General features: G+C 35.7%; 2 protein-coding genes across 8 annotated transcripts in view; one reads left to right on the forward strand and one right to left on the reverse strand.

Annotated features, from left to right (window-relative positions):
• Nucleotides 1–2372: 2372 nt before the first annotated feature.
• LOC131849343 (enkurin) lies at nucleotides 2373–6943 on the reverse strand. The gene is made up of 4 exons (XM_059199396.1): nucleotides 6799–6943; nucleotides 5224–5514; nucleotides 3661–3877; nucleotides 2373–3545 (listed from the first exon to the last, which is right to left on the reverse strand). The coding sequence occupies exons 1-4, from the start codon at nucleotides 6882–6884 to the stop codon at nucleotides 3375–3377; spliced, it is 765 nt and encodes a 254-aa protein (XP_059055379.1). The 5' UTR covers nucleotides 6885–6943; the 3' UTR covers nucleotides 2373–3374.
• Nucleotides 6944–7178: 235 nt separating this feature from the next.
• The window catches only part of LOC131849344 (pyruvate dehydrogenase phosphatase regulatory subunit, mitochondrial), a 30239-nt gene continuing 19446 nt past the window's right edge, over nucleotides 7179–17971 (forward strand). For 2 of the 7 annotated variants that reach the window (XM_059199400.1, XM_059199401.1), the window contains exon 1: nucleotides 7355–7827. In XM_059199400.1, coding sequence (XP_059055383.1) covers nucleotides 7553–7827 — 275 coding nt within the window. In that variant the 5' untranslated portion in view covers nucleotides 7355–7552. Of the gene's footprint in view, nucleotides 7271–7353; nucleotides 7828–10175; nucleotides 10243–16225; nucleotides 16245–17971 lie in introns of those variants that run through there. The other 5 variants (XM_059199399.1, XM_059199402.1, XM_059199398.1 and 2 more) reach the window with 5 other exon arrangements.

Below are 17971 nucleotides of genomic sequence, written 5' to 3' on the forward strand. Positions count from 1 at the left end.
CAGAAAAAAATTGATTCACTACGTAACAATATGTAAAATTAAACATAAATATGTAAAACTTATTTTAAATACATACACGGCAAAATTAGAACATCAACATCTAATTCGTTTTTTTTATTACATTACATAATGTAAGGAGAATATATCATTAATGTAAGATACAATATTGGCAATTGATCACCAATAGTGATTATATTTGCCTGTAATGTTTATGAAATAGTGAACTATTGTTCGTTGTTACTATTGCTGCCTATCCCAATTTTGAGAAAAGCTTGTTATACTACCTTATTCTATGTGCAATTGGATACGAGAATCTCATATTGTGTAAAATCGTTGTCAATGGTAAATTTATAAATTAAAGGAATATGTAAGCATATAAACAGATTAAAGTTTAGAGAAATTTCTAAAAATCTTTTAAATATTATTTGTATAAATTGCGTTATATTTAAATTTTAATGCTCTTATTTACTTGTATAATTTACGTATATACTCAAACATATAGTTTGCGCCAAATAACTACATAGATATATAAAATAAAAAATCATACACTGAATGCAACAATGAAGCCTGCTTAAGTAGACGCTATAACCTAAGTAAAATTTTTACTATAGTATAGTTATTGTAGTAATAAATTCTTGCTTAACTTGTCAGCAGATATCAATACATATTTATATTGTTTAAACTGTTATTGCATTTATTATTATATATTTTTCAATTATTAAACAACAGTACATTGAATAAAATTCCAATTCGATTTAAAGAAACTGCAATGTAAATATTATGTATTCTGTATTATTACATATTACATACATATTCAATTTGAAAGTATTATTAGTAAAATATCTATAAATTGTACTCTTTATGTGAAAATTATTGTGAAACGATATTAGAACTTGCTGCCTGCCACTGCATTAGATTTTAGAGCAGAGAATTGTGCTTCACATCGTAGCACTATAGTTACTAATAACTGTAGTATAAACAATTTATAGTTAATTGTATTTAATGTTATTAGTTATTTTCGTTGTTAAACATTATTTATTCAGTTTGTCAAGTAGTAGAATTATATTATGGTAAATAAATTGCGACTAGACGTATGGGTTGTACCGATATTGTGCTAGCTATGGTGTACATTTTGGTCTCATTATCGTTAAATTTCAGTGTTTATTTGCTTGTCTAATAAAAGTACGATCTATTGATTAAACATCTTCTAAATTTATTTACCATTTTATGATTCCATGCAAATCATGACCATCTTCCCAGTCTTAAGGGATATACTATATTATTAATATTTAAAATGTTATTATTATTTTTAATTTATAAGATAGTGGTATTGGTGTAATCTTTTACAAGTATAGATTTATAGAGGTAACACTTAAATCTAGTCATATTTTATATTAGTTGTAATATGAATACCTGTCCATTGCCAAATAAGCATTATTTTGCTTTATTAATCAAATGTGTTCACATAAACAAATATCATACATTTATTTTTGATGATGATAATAAAAATGAAGATTAATTGAGCAAATATAATGTAATATAACCCTTGTGTTGTGTCCCGTTCTTCCGATTTGCCATTATGATAATTATGTATAGAAAGGTATCAAGTTTCAATGGCAAGACGGCCCTCCAATATTTAAGCCATCGAAATATAAATAAATATCGCATATTGCGTATAGTTACAAATTATTTTTGTACATAGATTTATGATGTTAAGCCGCATCAAACTTGTGTAAATCTATATCATGCATTCTAATGTATTTAACTAGAAGAAATTGCGGTCGCTTCTGTATTAACGTAAATACCGATTTCCGGTGGATTGGCGTGATTATAATCGAGTAAATCTCCGATTCTTGCCTACTTGTATGTAAAAGTGTTGATGAGATGGCTAAGAGCATTCTTAAAGTGTTCATTAGTTGCTCAACTGGATCCATATATATTTTAATACATCTTTTTCCGCGTTTGTGTCATATAAATCTACGTTTAGATTTATATGTAAGTTACGTAAAGATATTATTATAAAAAATATCATAATTTTTGTCAACACTTGTAGACTGTGCTAGATTGTTGCACACTGGTTTATGAGAATTAAGTAGACAAATTTACCAGTATCTAGTAATCAATTGAACATAATTTAGTTAGCAAATCATTCCTTTGATAAACTACGTTTATTCATGCAATATTTAGATTAGATTGGTCACTATGGCAGTACATGGATACGAAGGACTAATTAAATTGAATGTTACCTAAAACGGCTGTATGATTGCCTTCCAAGTGCTAGGTGGGAATATATATTTAGAATGAACTAAAAATCAACAGATTACTTAATAAATATCATACATATCTAAAAATAAATAAAATATTAGTAGCTAAATATAAAATACTACTTTTACATATATTTTTCTGCCAATTTCGTAATGTATTCGTAAGATTATATAATAACAAATAAATATGTCAAAGTCAATATCATTTAATCATATAGGACGCTTTTGTTCACTTATTAACATATATTTTTTTACCTGTTTCATTAAAAAAATGTCGCACTCTCTTAGAGATTTGTATTTATATTAACTTCAGGGCAGACTTTGTTTTCAAGCACTATTTAAATAAAACGGCTCGTGCAGACATTGTGGAACACAGTTTACAATACGGGAATGGAAATTGTGTGTATCTTAATTTCAATTTTGTGGTATTATGCATAAAATAAAGGCGCGAGATACGTACACTCTCGACGTGTTCTTACAAGACTCCTGCCGTTTGGTTGAAATCAATAAAGAAGCTATCTAAAAACGGTTTACAAATCTTATTTTTCAGTCATGCCAATAGTCAACAATATGTTATGTATTACACCTATTTTTATAGAGTAGTACATTTTAGAGACTAGTTAGGGCGACATATCTGTGAAATAGAGGCTCCGGTCTCTGCATGTAATTAGTCTTTAAATCTAGTCAATTAGGATTAAGGATTACTAATGTAGGTACAGTCCCACATTCCATATTTTTGTGAACATTGTAATTTTTGGTCGAAATAAATTATTATTAATTTTGTCCAATCGTTGTTTTATTAAACTATATGCTGGAGCACTGCCCTCTTGAATTTGAGTTAAATTTTCTCTTTGTTAATTAAGGAGAATTAATGAACAAAAAATTGTATAGTTACCAAACAAATTTATTTAGTTTTCTGTGCTCAGTACTTGACACATTTATTCAATGTGCTTGTATGACATGTCAACTCTAAAAAACACACAGATTTATACATGTGTATATATATGTAGGTAAGTACTAATTAAGTATTCATACCTCTATTTAATTCAAGCGAACAGTGTTACAATAACTGCTGAGGTTATACATCTATAATCGCAGCATATCTGCATATTATTCATAAAGATAAATGAAAGGATTGCTTTCAATCAGAGCGATGTCTTTCTCCAACTGTCTCAACTCCTGTTCCATTTTAGTTTTCTTAAGAATTTTCGGCATAGTGTCCGTAAGCATTGGCAATTGTAAAAATGCTTTCTGCATCAGCTCCCAGTTGTACTTGAGATCCTAAAAGTGGACAGTAACAATTAGAATAGCTCTTTCATAAACGTAAAAAATACACACACTGACAAAATGGCTAACTTTATACATAACGATTACTCTTAAACTTAAGGGTACCTACATCTAATAACTTCTGTCGTTCATCCTCAGAGATTTGCTTGCACAAACTCTCCCTATTTTCCTCGGCATATCTGATCTTATCCAATTCCTTTTGTATTCGTTTGTTTCTGTTCACTAAATATGTAGGCATTTTCCCGAAGTCCGGCCTTAAGCAGTACTCCGGCACTTCTCCAGAGCCCTTTATCTTTTTTATATGACCGTCTCTTGTATCCACAAGCCTTCAAATATTAATAAAATAATGTATTATAGTCCTATTATATTATTTTACGGATTTGGTGGTCTAGAGGTTTAGCACACCGTCTTACATCCGACGGTTGCGGTTTCGATTCCTCGCACGGCACAAACATTTGTATTCATGAGTATAATTGTTTGTATCGGTCGGGGTGTTTTCTAATTACAATATGTATATAAATATATATATACATCTATTATTTGTATCAGTTCTCTAGAACCCATAACACAAGCCCTAGCTTGCTTAAATTGGGTCTAGATGGCGCTGTGTGAATTGTCATAAGATTATTATTATTATATTTCTTTATAGAAAATGCAAGTTATCAAAAACAATAAATTGTATTAAAGGTCATCTTACTATTTAATGATTATTTATGGAATTAGGGTAACGCATCTTATATTGATAGTTTTCAGGAGAAACCGGCGTAGGACGATAACTTTATATAGTAGATTCGACAACGAAAATTTAAAAGCCAATTTGTATCAAACTCTGTTTAGAGATACTATCTATTTTAGTATATAAAAATGTAACTGATCGCCTTCTGTATATTAAGATATATTGAACATATGAGAAATGTTTCGATCCTTTCGGTGAAATTTCACTAATGTATTATGAAAAACTTATTTTAAATTTTATATTTATTTTATTCCAATCGGTTTAGTAGTAAAAAAAATCGAGCAAGGATCACTGAATATTAATACCCCTCGCCAATACATACAACGTTATCTAGTTTCAAAGTAAGCAGTGCTTGTGTTATCACTACATAGTATAAAACAAAGTCGCTGTTGCTGTCTCTCCGTCCCTTAAATCTTTAAAACTACGCAACGGATTTTGAAGCGGTTTTTTTAATAGATTCAAGAGGAAGGTTTATTTGTATAATAATATTGTAGAGGAACACTGATTAATTTAGAGGTTTTTAATGGGATGTCGTATATATGTAAACATAAATAAATGTACTAATAATGTACTACAGTATTGTACGACTTAAAAATGTCAGAAGATATTACAGATCTAAAATGCACATAGCGGTGCGGTACGGCGCGGCGTTACCGACCCAACCGGCGGCGCTTCTTTGCGAATATATAAGTACATATTATACATAGAAAACACTCAGACCGATACAAACAATCATGTTCATGAATACAAATGTTTGTAAAGTGCGAGGAGTCGAACCCGCGACCATCGGACATAAAACGGTGTGCTAAACGGCTAGATCACCGAGGCCGTCGTAGTAGTAGAAATATATCAAACAGTAGAAGACTATAATGATATACACGTATACGTACATTATATCTAATACATAATACTCTTACTTAACTGAACTCAACTAACCTAGGTTCTACAGGTTTCGCTTTAGTTTTTATAGCTTTCTTCATGTTTAATATTTTGAAGTTAGTCTTCGATTTCTCTGTTTTTTTCCCCGGAGGTAGACGCTTCGGCACTGGCGGCAAATTACCAGAGGCAAAACATTTGTGATCAGATTTCTTAACAGGCTGTCCAATTCCTTCTCCTTTCTTTAGAAAATTCTCAGGGGTTTTCAGGGGTGTTTCAGCATATCCGAAAGTGTGTCGAAGTTGAGGTATCTTTCTTTCCTTTAATTCTTTTTCAAGTTTGGATTCATACCTAAAATTAAATAATGAATAGATTTTACATAAACTTGGTCATTGTATAGCCAAATAAAATAGGATAGAATTAGAGATATTTATATATGACTACCTACCTAGTGAAAATTTTATAAAAAAGTAATACGGTGAAATACCCGTATGCTGATTAGGCACCAGATGAAAGATAAGTATTAGTCAGATCAGTTGTCCCATCATGGCCAATTTACCAGTTTTTGGGGTCCGAACCCGGCATTGGTAGCATGAACACTAGTTTTTTGGGGAATGGGATTGTTAGTAACGAATAATAACCCTAATGCCATCAATATTCCATGTCAGGTTGACCTCCACCAGGATTCTTCTGTATAAACATTGCGATAAATTCCTGGTGAATTTGAAATTCCACGTTCGGCTAACTGATCTTTCCCCATGCTCGTCTTATCATCGTCCGCTGGTACCCCGACAACATACACTGTTCAGTCAGGCAGAAGCACGATTTCTTTACATTCCATTTAAAAAAATGCACTAGTTCTTATTACTAATAATCTCCTACCCCTCTCCAGCAGTGGTGCTCTAAAAGCCAGCCCCTTAGCCGGATTCCATTTTTTTTATACCGCGTAGGTGGCAAACAAGCATACGGCCCATCTGATGGTAAACAATTACCGCAGCCTATGGACACCTGAAACACCAAGGGTGTCACATGCGCGTTGCCGACCCTTAAGAAACCTTAATATACCCTTCTTGAAAAACCCCATGCTGTAGTCTCTCGAGAAAACCTTTTATATCCATATGAACATTTTTAAGATAAATATAGTCCGTAAAAAAAGAGTTTAGGAAAGATCATTTAAATATGCAAACAGATATAATCGTATTTTATTATTGAGTGACATTAAAAATCATAGGTACATTCCATTTTTATATTAACAAATTTAAATGGCCAGTAAGGTACCATAACTTCACGTATCTATTCTAGATGGTATAAACTAATAAACATACCATACCATATAATAATAAGGGGGGAGGGGAGAATTGTCAGTAATACGAACTGATAACCCTACAGCTAGCAATGTACCTTGTTAAGTTGACCTCCACGCGGTTCCCCTGGAAACCATCGCGATTGATGGGCTAACTGACCTGACCTTATTCCCATCTTATCATTCTTCATAGGAGCTCCGCTAGCATAAATGAACTCTTCTCTTATTATCCATTAAAAAAAACAAGTCTAATACCAAGAAGTTAACACGGGTCTAAGATTTCGTCTTACCCATAGACTCAGTATATTGGTATAACATTTCTGTGGTCCTACCTCGGCGTTTTAGGCGGATCTGGCAGTGGTTTATCCAGAATTGTGTAAATGACTTCATCGTGCTGGAATATTTCTACTAAAGACATTTTTTAAATGAACGTTGAACAGAAGAAATATAGTAAATAATATAAATCTGTAAAAATATCTTCTCTAATGTTGAGTAAAATTGTCAACAATATTAGGTTGCGATGGAAACCTGCACCCAATGGAATTTTATTTAAATAATGAAGGTACGACCTATTCATATCTCGCGGCTTGAGTAAAGTGTTATTTTATTATTTTTAATGCTTTGGTAGTTGCTGTTTGTGTCGCATGAACAACTTAAATTAGAAATCATAGAAAATGCTAAAAAAGAGTGAATTCAGGCACTAAACGAGAAATCACTACATTGCACCTTGCGCAGTAAAGATCGTCTAAAATCCTTTGTCTGTAAATTGTAAAACTAGTGCGCAAGTCATATGCAGCAATCCAGGTATTTCATCTTCGATCCAATCAGTATTTCTGGTACCTCTGCTCTGAATGTACGAACATTATTTATAAACCCTAAAAATTGCTTTGAAAAATTATATTGAACTATTTGAAAATTTTGTGGTGACTTTAATATTGTGGGTAAATTATTGTCAATGTCAAAAATGTCAATTAAAAGTTCTCTTTAAAAATGTCACCTTTAAATCGCTTGAGTATTTTTAGACTATATTATTAAATGTTAATTCTTAATCTCATTACTGTATTAAATATATAAATTTAATATATAATGCTGGTTCGACAGCTTAAGTGTAGTGTTCAAAAATATTCTACTCACAGATGTCTTGGACTTGGAATTTTGTCATTGTCTGAGAGTAGGAATTTCTCGAATCATATTGATTCTTTTGATCGCGAAGAGAGACTTGATCGACTTGATTGTCTGTCTACATTGCCATCAGAAGCGAAGGTAGTAATATGTGGCGGAGGAGTAATGGGAGCGGCAGTAGCCTACCACCTAGCCAAGCGAGGTTGGGGGGAGAAAACTATATTGATCGAGAGAGAATGGTAAGTTTTTTATTCTATTACACTAACTTATATATAATAAATAATATATTTTATTGCCTTTAATGTTTTGACACTCATTGTTTGGTTAATATTAGAAGTTAACTGCAGGACTCAGAAACATTAACTTAAGCAACTACTTAGTGTAGATTTAGATGGCTGATTAGGAACAGATAATGACAGTCCAATGCTTACTTAAGTGCCTGATAGATTTGGACATACATTTACAGGTTATTTTGAGTTTAGAAATGGAAGTTATATAAGAAATACAAGTTCGGCAACTTCATAACATTCTGATTGAATTTGAGACTGAACTTTAACAGACATTGCCATAATAAAAATATAAAAGCTTATATTTTATTATAATAAAAACATTTATTTTAAAAATTTACAGAGAATTTGATTTGAATATTGTACTAAACAAGTGTATAATTTGCAGAATATTTACATTAAAATTCTTATTATGTATTCTTCAATTATGAATACTATGTTCACTGGAGAATGCTCCATTAAAGTTGTCATTAGACAATGAATGACAAAATTTTGACTCCAAAGGAATGGCCAGTTAAGTAAGAATAATAATATTAAGTAAATTAGAAATAATTGAAGGAATGACTCTCAGTGTGGTTGTTAAAGAACAATGGCAGGTATATACATTCTCTTCTTCTTCCTGATTGTTCCTTAAGTGCTGAGGATGTGTGACTCCATACTATCTTTTTGACCAGCTGTCGCCATCAGTGGCACTGAGACTGAGTGGCCTGGTGTATAATAGTGTAAGATGATGAAAATATTCTGGTATTGAGAATTGGTTTTAAAACTTAGATCAGCGACACTGTTATTCAATAATTATACATATATATTTTATTTTAGAGTTAGGGGATGTCCATATATTATATAAAACATTTGGTGGCGGCCCGCATGTGTGCAGGCAAATTTCTGTGATTTCTCGTATCTAAGTCTAATTTATGTAACTATTAAAAAACTACATTTGCTAGTACAAAAAATTTGAAGAATATCATAATCATTAATACAATTAAAAATGAGTAACATTTACTAGAGATGGGGGAGTCTCACAAATGTGAATGTGCAATAACAACTGAAGATTTATGGATGGTTATTAAAAAGTTATTGTTATCAGTATCATTATAGTATTACATACTACAAAATCAATGTTCTAGAAACATCTGTGTCATTTAGTTTACAATTCTGCCACAAGATGGCATACATAAAACAGGTGTGCAGCATTTCCTTTGTGAATGTATTGATTTATGGTGTATCATTATAAATCTTAAGTAGTATTTTGTGAGGTGAGTACTACTTTAATGAGCATAGCCAGTGTTGATTTTATTATCTTTATATTTGAGATTGAGTTGGGCATAGGAATTGTTTCCAGGTATTCTTTTCCAATTCTTATGGACTATACACTCTGTCTCTGGGGCATAATATGATATGAATGGAGTGAAGGTATAGTAAAATAAAAAAGTGGTCCCATTTTTAAGTCCTGTCCAGTGTTAATACACTCTCCTTGCTAAAACTCTGATTCCAGATAATTTTCGCCATATAATATTTGACTATTTTGGGGGCATTCCAAGATTCTTGGGATATCATATTTCTGATTCCGGGTGCCCTAGAAACAGTGCATATACCCCGCGGCTCCGGCAAGTGCTGTTCGCGCATGTCAAAGTCGCGGGGTGACTGATATTAATCGATATCCGATACTTAAAATTAGGGTGGGGAGGGTGGATAGGAGTGTGCAGAAGAACACAGGTTTAGTTGCCGCGCGGCCTTTGTTGAGAGATGTCGAGTCGATACATATTCGGATTTGTAGTTCTGTCCTCTTCTGTTTTAAGTGTTGGTGATTAGTGTTTCTAAGTGTTTGAAACCAGTGGGGTTCTTCGTAGCGACTTTCAAACTTTCCCTTATTTTGCGGAATATTGGAGTTTGTAGGGATATTTTATTTTCGGTTCCAGGTGTTCGATAAAGACAGTGCGTTAACCCCGCAGCTCGGACTGACGTAGTGTGCGCATGTCAGAGTCGCGGGGTGACTAATATTGATCGCTATCAGTAATTTAAAATAAGGTTGATGGAGTTTGGGAGCGGAGAGAACTAGACTAGTTGCCACATGGCATTCACTGGACAGTGTCGGTTCGTGACGTGCGTCTTTTCAGTTCCTCTTTTGTTTTAAATATTGATCATTAAAGAGAGAATCGGACAGTTTAGTAGCTTCGTGGCGTTCGTTGAAACATGTCGTATCCAGACATTGTCGGTTTTTCAGTTCACCTTTTGTTTTAACTGTTAGTGTATAGTGTTTATAATTCTTATCTAAATAATAATGTAGGAGTGCGGTAAACAAAGGAAAAATATTATAAAGACTATAGTGGGCCTACTTCACTACGCAGTGTTGGAAACTTCTCCTTGGTAAGACCACTAGTTCTAGATATATTGACCTTTCAAAATTTCTTTGTTTTGTGGAGCTTTTGAAGATTCCCGGAAGCACTGTGGTTATGGTTCCAGATGCCCTAGAGAGAGTACGTTAACCCAATGGCTCGGGCAAGAGCAGGGCGCGCATGTTCAAATTGGTAGTGTATAACTGTTAGTGTATAGTATTTATAATTCTTATCTAAATAATAATGTAGGAGTGCGGTAAACAAAGGAAAAATATTATAAAGACTAGTGTGCCTACTTCAAAGCGCTACTCAGTGTTGGAAACTTCTCCTTGGTAAGACCACTTGTTCTAGATATATTCACCTTTCAAAATTTCTTTGGTTTTTGGAGCTTTTGAAGAATCCCGGGAGCTCTGTGGTTCTGGTTCCAGATGCCCTAGAGAGAGTCTGTTAACCCCGTGGCTCGGGCAAGCGCAGTATGCGCATGTTAGAAATGCGCTGTGACTGGTATTGATCACTATCTGGGATTTCAAAGTAAAGTGGAGAGGCCGTATAGAGGTAGAGAATCGGACAGTTTAGTAACTTCGTGGCGTTCGTTGAAACATGGCGTATCCATACATTGTCAGTTTTTCAGTTCATCGTTTGTTTTAACTGTTAGTGAATAGTTTTTTAATTTTTGTTTTTATACTACGTATGTGGGGCAAACAGGCATATTGCCCATCTGATGGTAAATGGTTACCGTAGCCTATGGTTTTAATTATTTTCGAAATAATAATATAGGTGTTATATGGAGTACGAAAATAATATTTAAGATGATTACATTCCCTTCTTATCCAGTACTGAAAACCTCTTCTGGATTTAGATATATTCACCTTTAAAAATTTCATTCTTTCGTGGGGCTTTCAAAGAATCTTGGGAGCTCTGTGGTTCTGGTTCCAGATGCCCTAGAGAGAGTATGTTAACCCCATTGTTCAGGCAAGCGCAGTACGCGCATGTTAGAATTGCGCGGTGACTGATATTGAGTACTATTCGGGATTTCAAACTAAAGTGGAGAGGTCGTATAGGGGTAGAGAATCTCACAGATTAGTAGCTTCGTGGCGTTCGTTGAAACATGTCGTATCGAGGTTTTTCGGTTTTGTAGTTCATCTTTTGTTTTATCTATTAGTGTATAGTGTTTATAAATCTTATCTAAATAATAATGTTGGATTGGGGTAAACAAAGACAAAGTATTATAAAAACTACTGTGTGCCTACTTTGAGGCGCTACCCAGTGTTGGATACTTCTCCTTGGTTAGACCACTATTTCTAGATATATTTACCTTTAAAAATTTCATTGTGCTGTGAAGCTTTGAAAGAATCCCGGGAGCTCTATAGTTCCGGTTCTAGGTGCCCTAGAGAGCGTACGTTAACCCCGTGGCTCGGGCAAGCGCAGTACGCGCATGTTAGAATTGCGCGGTGACTGATATTGATCACTATCCGGGATTTCAAAATAAAGTGCTAAGCTAAAGTGCTAATTCACTGGACAGTGTCGGTTCGTGACGTGCGTCTTTTCAGTTCCTCTTTTGTTTTAAATATTGATTATTAAAGAGAGAATCGGACAGTTTAGTAGCTTCGTGGCGTTCGTTGAAACATGTCGTATCTAGACATTGTCGGTTTTTCAGTTTATCTTTTGTTTTAACTGTCTGTGTATAGTGTTTATAATTCTTATTTAAATAATAATGTAGGAGTGCGGTAAACAAAGGAAAAATATTATAAAGACTAGTGTGCCTACTTCGAAGCGCTACTCAGTGTTGGAAACTTCTCCTTTGTAAGACCACTAGTTCTAGATATATTCGCCTTTTAAAATTTCTTTGCTTTCTGGAGCTTGTGAGGAATCCCGGGAGCTCTGTGGTTTTGGTTCCAGATGCTCTAGAGAGAGTACGTCAACCCCGTGGCACGGAGAAGTACACTGCGCGCACATTAGAATTGCGCGGTGACAGATATTGATCACTATTCGGGATTTCAAAGTAAAGTGGAGAGGCCGTATACGGGTAGAGAATCTCACAGATTAGTAGCCTCGCGTCGTTCGTTGAAACATGTCGTATCCAGACATTGTCGGTTTTGCAGTTCATCTTTTGTTTTGACTGTTAGTGATTAGTGTTTTTAATTTTTGTTTCTAAACTACGTAGGTGGCAAACAGGCATACGGCCCATCTGATGGTAAATGGTTACCGTAGCCTATGGTTTTAATTATTTTCGAAATAATGATGTGTGTGTTGTGTGCAGTATGAGAAGAAATTTTTTAAGATGATTACGTTCCTTTCCTATCCAGTATTGAAAACCTCTCCTGGATTCAGATATATTCCTTTAAAATTTCATTGTTTCGTGGGGCTTTCGAAGAATCTGGTCCGCTCTTTGGTTCTGGTTCCAGATGCTCTAGAGAGAGTACGTCAACCCCGTGGCACGGGGAAGTGTACTGCGCGCATGTTAGATTTGCGCGGTGACATATATTGATCACTATCCGGGATTTAAAAGTAAAGTGGAGAGGCCGTATAGAGGTAGAGAAGTGGACAGTTTAGTAGCTTCGTGGCGTTCGTTGAAACATGTCGTATCCAGACATTGTCGGTTTTACAGTTCATCTTTTGTTTTAACTGTTAGTGTATAGTGTTTATAATTCTTATCTAAATAATAATGTAGCAGTGCGGTAAACAAATGAAAAATATTATAAAGACTACAGTGTGCCTACTTCAAAGCGCTACACAGTGTCGGAAACTTCTCCTTGGTAAGACCAGTAGTTCTAGATATATTCACCTTTCAAAATTTCATTATTTGTGTGGCTTTTGAAGAATCCCGGGAGCTCTATAGTTCCGGTTCTGGGTGCCCTAGAGAGAGTACGTTAACCCGGAGGCTCGGGCAAGTGCAGGGCGCGCATGTTAGAATTGCGCGGTGACCGATATTGATCACTATCCGGGATTTCAGAGTAAAGAGGAGAGGCCGTATAGAGGTAGAGAATCGGACAGTTTAGTAACTTCGTAGCGTTCGTTGAAACATGTCGTATTCAGACATTGTCGGTTTTTCAGTTCATCTTTTGTTTTAACTGTTTGTGATTAGTGTTTTTAATTTTTTTTTATAATACATAGGTGGCAAACAGGCATACGGCCCATATGATGGTAAATGGTTACCGTAGCCTATGGTCGAAATAATAATGTAGGTGTTATATGGAGTACGAAAATAATATTAAAGATGATTACGTTCCCTTGTTATCCAGTACTGAAAACCTCTTCTGGATTTAGGTATATTCACCTTTAAAAATTTCATTGTTTAGTGGGGCTTTCGAAGAATCTTGGAAGCTCTGTGGTTCTGGTTCCAGATGCCCTAGAGAGAGTATGTTAACCCCGTGGCTCGGGCAAGCGCAGTACGCGCATGTTAGAAATGCGCGGTGACTGGTATTGATTACTATCTGGAATTTCAAAGTAAAGTGGAGAGGCCATATAGAGGTAGAGAAGCGGACAGTTTAGCAGCTTCGTGGCGTTCGTTGAAACATGTCGTATCCAGACATTGTCGGTTTTTCAGTTCATCTTTTGTTTTAGCTGTTAGTGATTAGTGTTTTTAATTTTTGTTTTTATACTACGTAGGTGGCCAACAGGCATACGGGCCATCTGATGGTAAATGGTTACCATAGCCTATGGTTTTAATTATTTTCGAAATAATACTATAGGTGTTATATGGAGTACAAAAATAATATTTAAGATGATTACGTTCCCTTCTTATCCAGTACTGAAAACGTCTTCTGGATTTAGATATATTCACCTTTAAAAATTTCATTCTTTCGTGGGGCTTTCAAAGAATCTTGGGAGCTCTGTGGTTCTGGTTCCAGATGCCCTAGAGAGAGTATGTTAACCCCGTTGCTCGGGCAAGCGCAGTACGCGCATGTTAGAATTGCGCGGTGACTGATATTGATCACTATTCGGGATTTCAAACTAAAGTGGAGAGGTCGTATAGGGGTAGAGAATCTCACAGATTAGTAGCTTCGTGGCGTTCGTTGAAACATGTCGTATTGAAATTTTTCGGTTTTGTAGTTCATCTTTTGTTTTATCTATTAGTGTATAGTGTTTATAAATCTTATCTAAATAATAATGTTAGATTGGGGTAAACAAAGGCAAAAATTATGAAAACTACTGTGTGCTTACTTCGAGGCGCTACCCAGTGTTGGATACTTCTCCTTGGTTAGAACACTATTTCTAGATGTATTCACCTTTAAAAATTTCATTGTGCTGTGAAGCTTTTGAAGAATCCCGGGAGCTCTATAGTTCCGATTCCAGATGCCCTAGAGAGCGTACGTTAACCCCGTGACTCGGGCAAGCGCAGTACGCGCATGTTAGAATTGCTGATATTGATCACTATCCGGAATTTCAAAATAAAGTGGAGAGGCCGTAAAGAGGTAGAGAGGCGGACAGTTTAGTAGCTTCGTGGCGTTCGTTGAAACATGTCGTATCCAGACATTGTCGGTTTTTCAGTTCATCTTTTGTTTTAACTGTTAGTGTATAGTGTTTATAATTCTTATTTTAATAATAATGTAGGAGTGCGGTAAACAAAGGAAAAATATTATAAAGACTAGTGTGCCTACTTCGAAGCGCTACTCAGTGTTGGAAACTGCTCCTTGGTAAGACCACTAGTTCTAGATATATTCACCTTTCAAAATTTCTTTGTTTTATGGAGCTTTTGAAGAATCCCGGGAGCTCTGTGGTTCTGGTTCCAGATGCTCTAGAAAGAGTACGTCAACCTCGTGGCACGGGGAAGTGCACTGCGCGCATGTTAGAATTGCGCGGTGACATATATTGATCACTACCCGGAATTTCAAAGTAAAGTGGAGAGGTCGTATAGGGGTATAGAATAGGACAATTTAGTAGCCTCGCGTCGTTCGTTGAAACATGTCGTATCCAGACATTGTCGGTTTTTCAGTTCATCTTTTGTTTTAACTGTTAGTGATTAGTGTTTTTAATTTTTTTTATAATACGTAGGTGGCAAACAGGCATACGGCCCATCTGATGGTAAATGGTTACCGTAGCCTATGGTTTTAATTATTTTCGAAATAATAATGTGTTTATTGTGTGCCGTATGAGAAGAATTTTTTTAATATGATTACGTTCCTTTCCTATCCAGTATCGAAAACCTCTTCTGGATTCAGATATATTCACCTTTAAAATTTCATTGTTTCGTGGGGCTTTCAAAAAATCTGGTCCTCTCTGTGGTTCTGGTTCCAGATGCCCTAGAGAGAGTATGTTAACCCCGTGGTGCGGGCAAGCGCAGTACGCGCATGTTAGAATTGCGCGGTAACTGATATTGATCACTATTCGGGATTTCAAACTAAAGTGGAGAGGTCGTATAGGGGTAGAGAATCTCACAGATTAGTAGCTTCGTGGCGTTCATTGAAACATGTCGTATCGGGATTTTTCAGTTTTTTAGTTCATCTTTTGTTTTATCTATTAGTGTATAGTGTTTATAAATCTTATCTAAATAATAATGTTGGATTGGGATAAACAAAAGCAAAATATTATTAAAACTACTGTGTGCCTACTTCGAGACGCTACCCAGTGTTGGATACTTCTCCTTGGTTAGACCACTATTTCTAGATATATTCACCTTTAAAAATTTCATTGTGCTGGTAAGCTTTTGAAGAATCCCGGGAGCTCTATAGTTCCGGTTCTAGGTGCCCTAGAGAGCGTACGTTAACCCCGTGGCTCGGGCAAGCGCAGTACGCGCATGTTAGAATTGCGCGGTGACTGATATTGATCACTATCCGGGATTTCAAAATAAAGTGGAGAGGCCGTAAAGAGGTAGAGAGGCGGACAGTTTAGTAGCTTCGTGGCGTTCGTTGAAACATGTCGTATCCAGACATTGTCGGTTTTTCAGTTCATCTTTTGTTTTAACTGTTAGTGTATAGTGTTTATAATTCTTATTTTAATAATAATGTAGGAGTGCGGTAAACAAAGGAAAAATATTATAAAGACTAGTGTGCCTACTTCGAAGCGCTACTCAGTGTTGGAAACTTCTCCTTGGTAAGACCACTAGTTCTAGATATATTCACCTTTCAAAATTTCTTTATTTTATGGAGCTTTTGAAGAATCCCGGGAGCTCTGTGGTTCTGGTTCCAGATGCTCTAGAAAGAGTACGTCAACCTCGTGGCACGGGGAAGTGCACTGCGCGCATGTTAGAATTGCGCGGTGACATATATTGATCACTACCCGGAATTTCAAAGTAAAGTGGAGAGGTCGTATAGGGGTATGGAGTAGGACAATTTAGTAGCCTCGCGTCGTTCGTTGAAACATGTCGTATACAGACATTGTCGGTTTTTCAGTTCATCTTTTGTTTTAACTGTTAGTGATTAGTGTTTTTAATTTTTTTTATAATACGTAGGTGGCAAACAGGCATACGGGCCATCTGATGGTAAATGGTTACCGTAGCCTATGGTTTTAATTATTTTCGAAATAATAATGTGTGTGTTGTGTGCAGTATGAGAAGAAATTTTTTAAGATGATTGCGTTCCTTTCCTATCCAGTATCGAAAACCTCTTCTGGATTCAGATATATTCACCTTTAAAATTTCATTGTTTCGTGGGGCTTTCGAAGAATCTGGTCTTCTCTGTGGTTCTGGTTCCAGATGCCCTAGAGAGAGTATGTTAACCCCGTGGTGCGGGCAAGCGCAGTACGCGCATGTTAGAATTGCGCGGTAACTGATATTGAGTACTATTCGGGATTTCAAACTAAAGTGGAGAGGTCGTATAGGGGTAGAGAATCTCACAGATTAGTAGCTTCGTGGCGTTCATTGAAACATGTCGTATCGGGATTTTTCGGTTTTTTAGTTCATCTTTTGTTTTGTCTATTAGTGTATAGTGTTTATAAATCTTATCTAAATAATAATGTTCGATTGGGGTAAACAAAAGCAAAATATTATAAAAACTACTGTGTGCCTACTTCGAGGCGCTACCCAGTGTTGGATACTTCTCCTTGGTTAGACCACTATTTCTAGATATATTCACCTTTAAAAATTTCATTGTGCTGTGAAGCTTTTGAAGAATCCCGGGAGCTCTATAGTCCCGGTTCTAGGTGCCCTAGAGAGCGTACGTTAACCCCGTGGCTCGGGCAAGCGCAGTACGCGCATGTTAGAATTGCGCGGTGACTGATATTGATCACTATCCGGGATTTCAAAATAAAGTGGAGAGGCCGTAAAGAGGTAGAGAGGCGGACAGTTTAGTAGCTTCGTGGCGTTCGTTGAAACATGTCGTATCCAGACATTGTCGGTTTTTCAGTTCATCTTTTGTTTTAACTGTTAGTGTATAGTGTTTATAATTCTTATTTTAATAATAATGTAGGAGTGCGGTAAACAAAGGAAAAATATTATAAAGACTAGTGTGCCTATTTCGAAGCGCTACTCAGTGTTGGAAACTGCTCCTTGGTAAGACCACTAGTTCTAGATATATTCACCTTTCAAAATTTCTTTGTTTTATGGAGCTTTTGAAGAATCCCGGGAGCTCTGTGGTTTTGGTTCCAGATGCTCTAGAAAGAGTACGTCAACCTCGTGGCACGGGGAAGTGCACTGCGCGCATGTTAGATTTGCGCGGTGACATATATTGATCACTATCCGGGATTTAAAAGTAAAGTGGAGAGGCCGTATAGAGGTAGAGAAGCGGACAGTTTAGTAGCTTCGTGGCGTTCGTTGAAACATGTCGTATCCAGACATTGTCGGTTTTACAGTTCATCTTTTGTTTTAACTGTTAGTGTATAGT

The sequence above is a fragment of the Achroia grisella genome, unplaced genomic scaffold, assembly GCF_030625045.1.
Source record: "Achroia grisella isolate CSIRO2021 unplaced genomic scaffold, CSIRO_AGI_Agris_v1 utg640, whole genome shotgun sequence".
Lineage (NCBI taxonomy): Eukaryota > Metazoa > Arthropoda > Insecta > Lepidoptera > Pyralidae > Achroia > Achroia grisella.

Coding starts and splice junctions, on each gene's coding strand:
- LOC131849343 (XM_059199396.1), bottom strand. CDS start 6,884: ATGTCTTTAGTAGAAATATTCCAGCACGATGAAGTCATTTACACAATT. Junction 3,878..5,223: donor GCGAAACCTGTAGAACCTAG/GTTAGTTGAGTT, acceptor TAATATTTGAAG/GCTTGTGGATACAAGAGACG. Junction 3,546..3,660: donor AACGACAGAAGTTATTAGAT/GTAGGTACCCTT, acceptor GTCCACTTTTAG/GATCTCAAGTACAACTGGGA.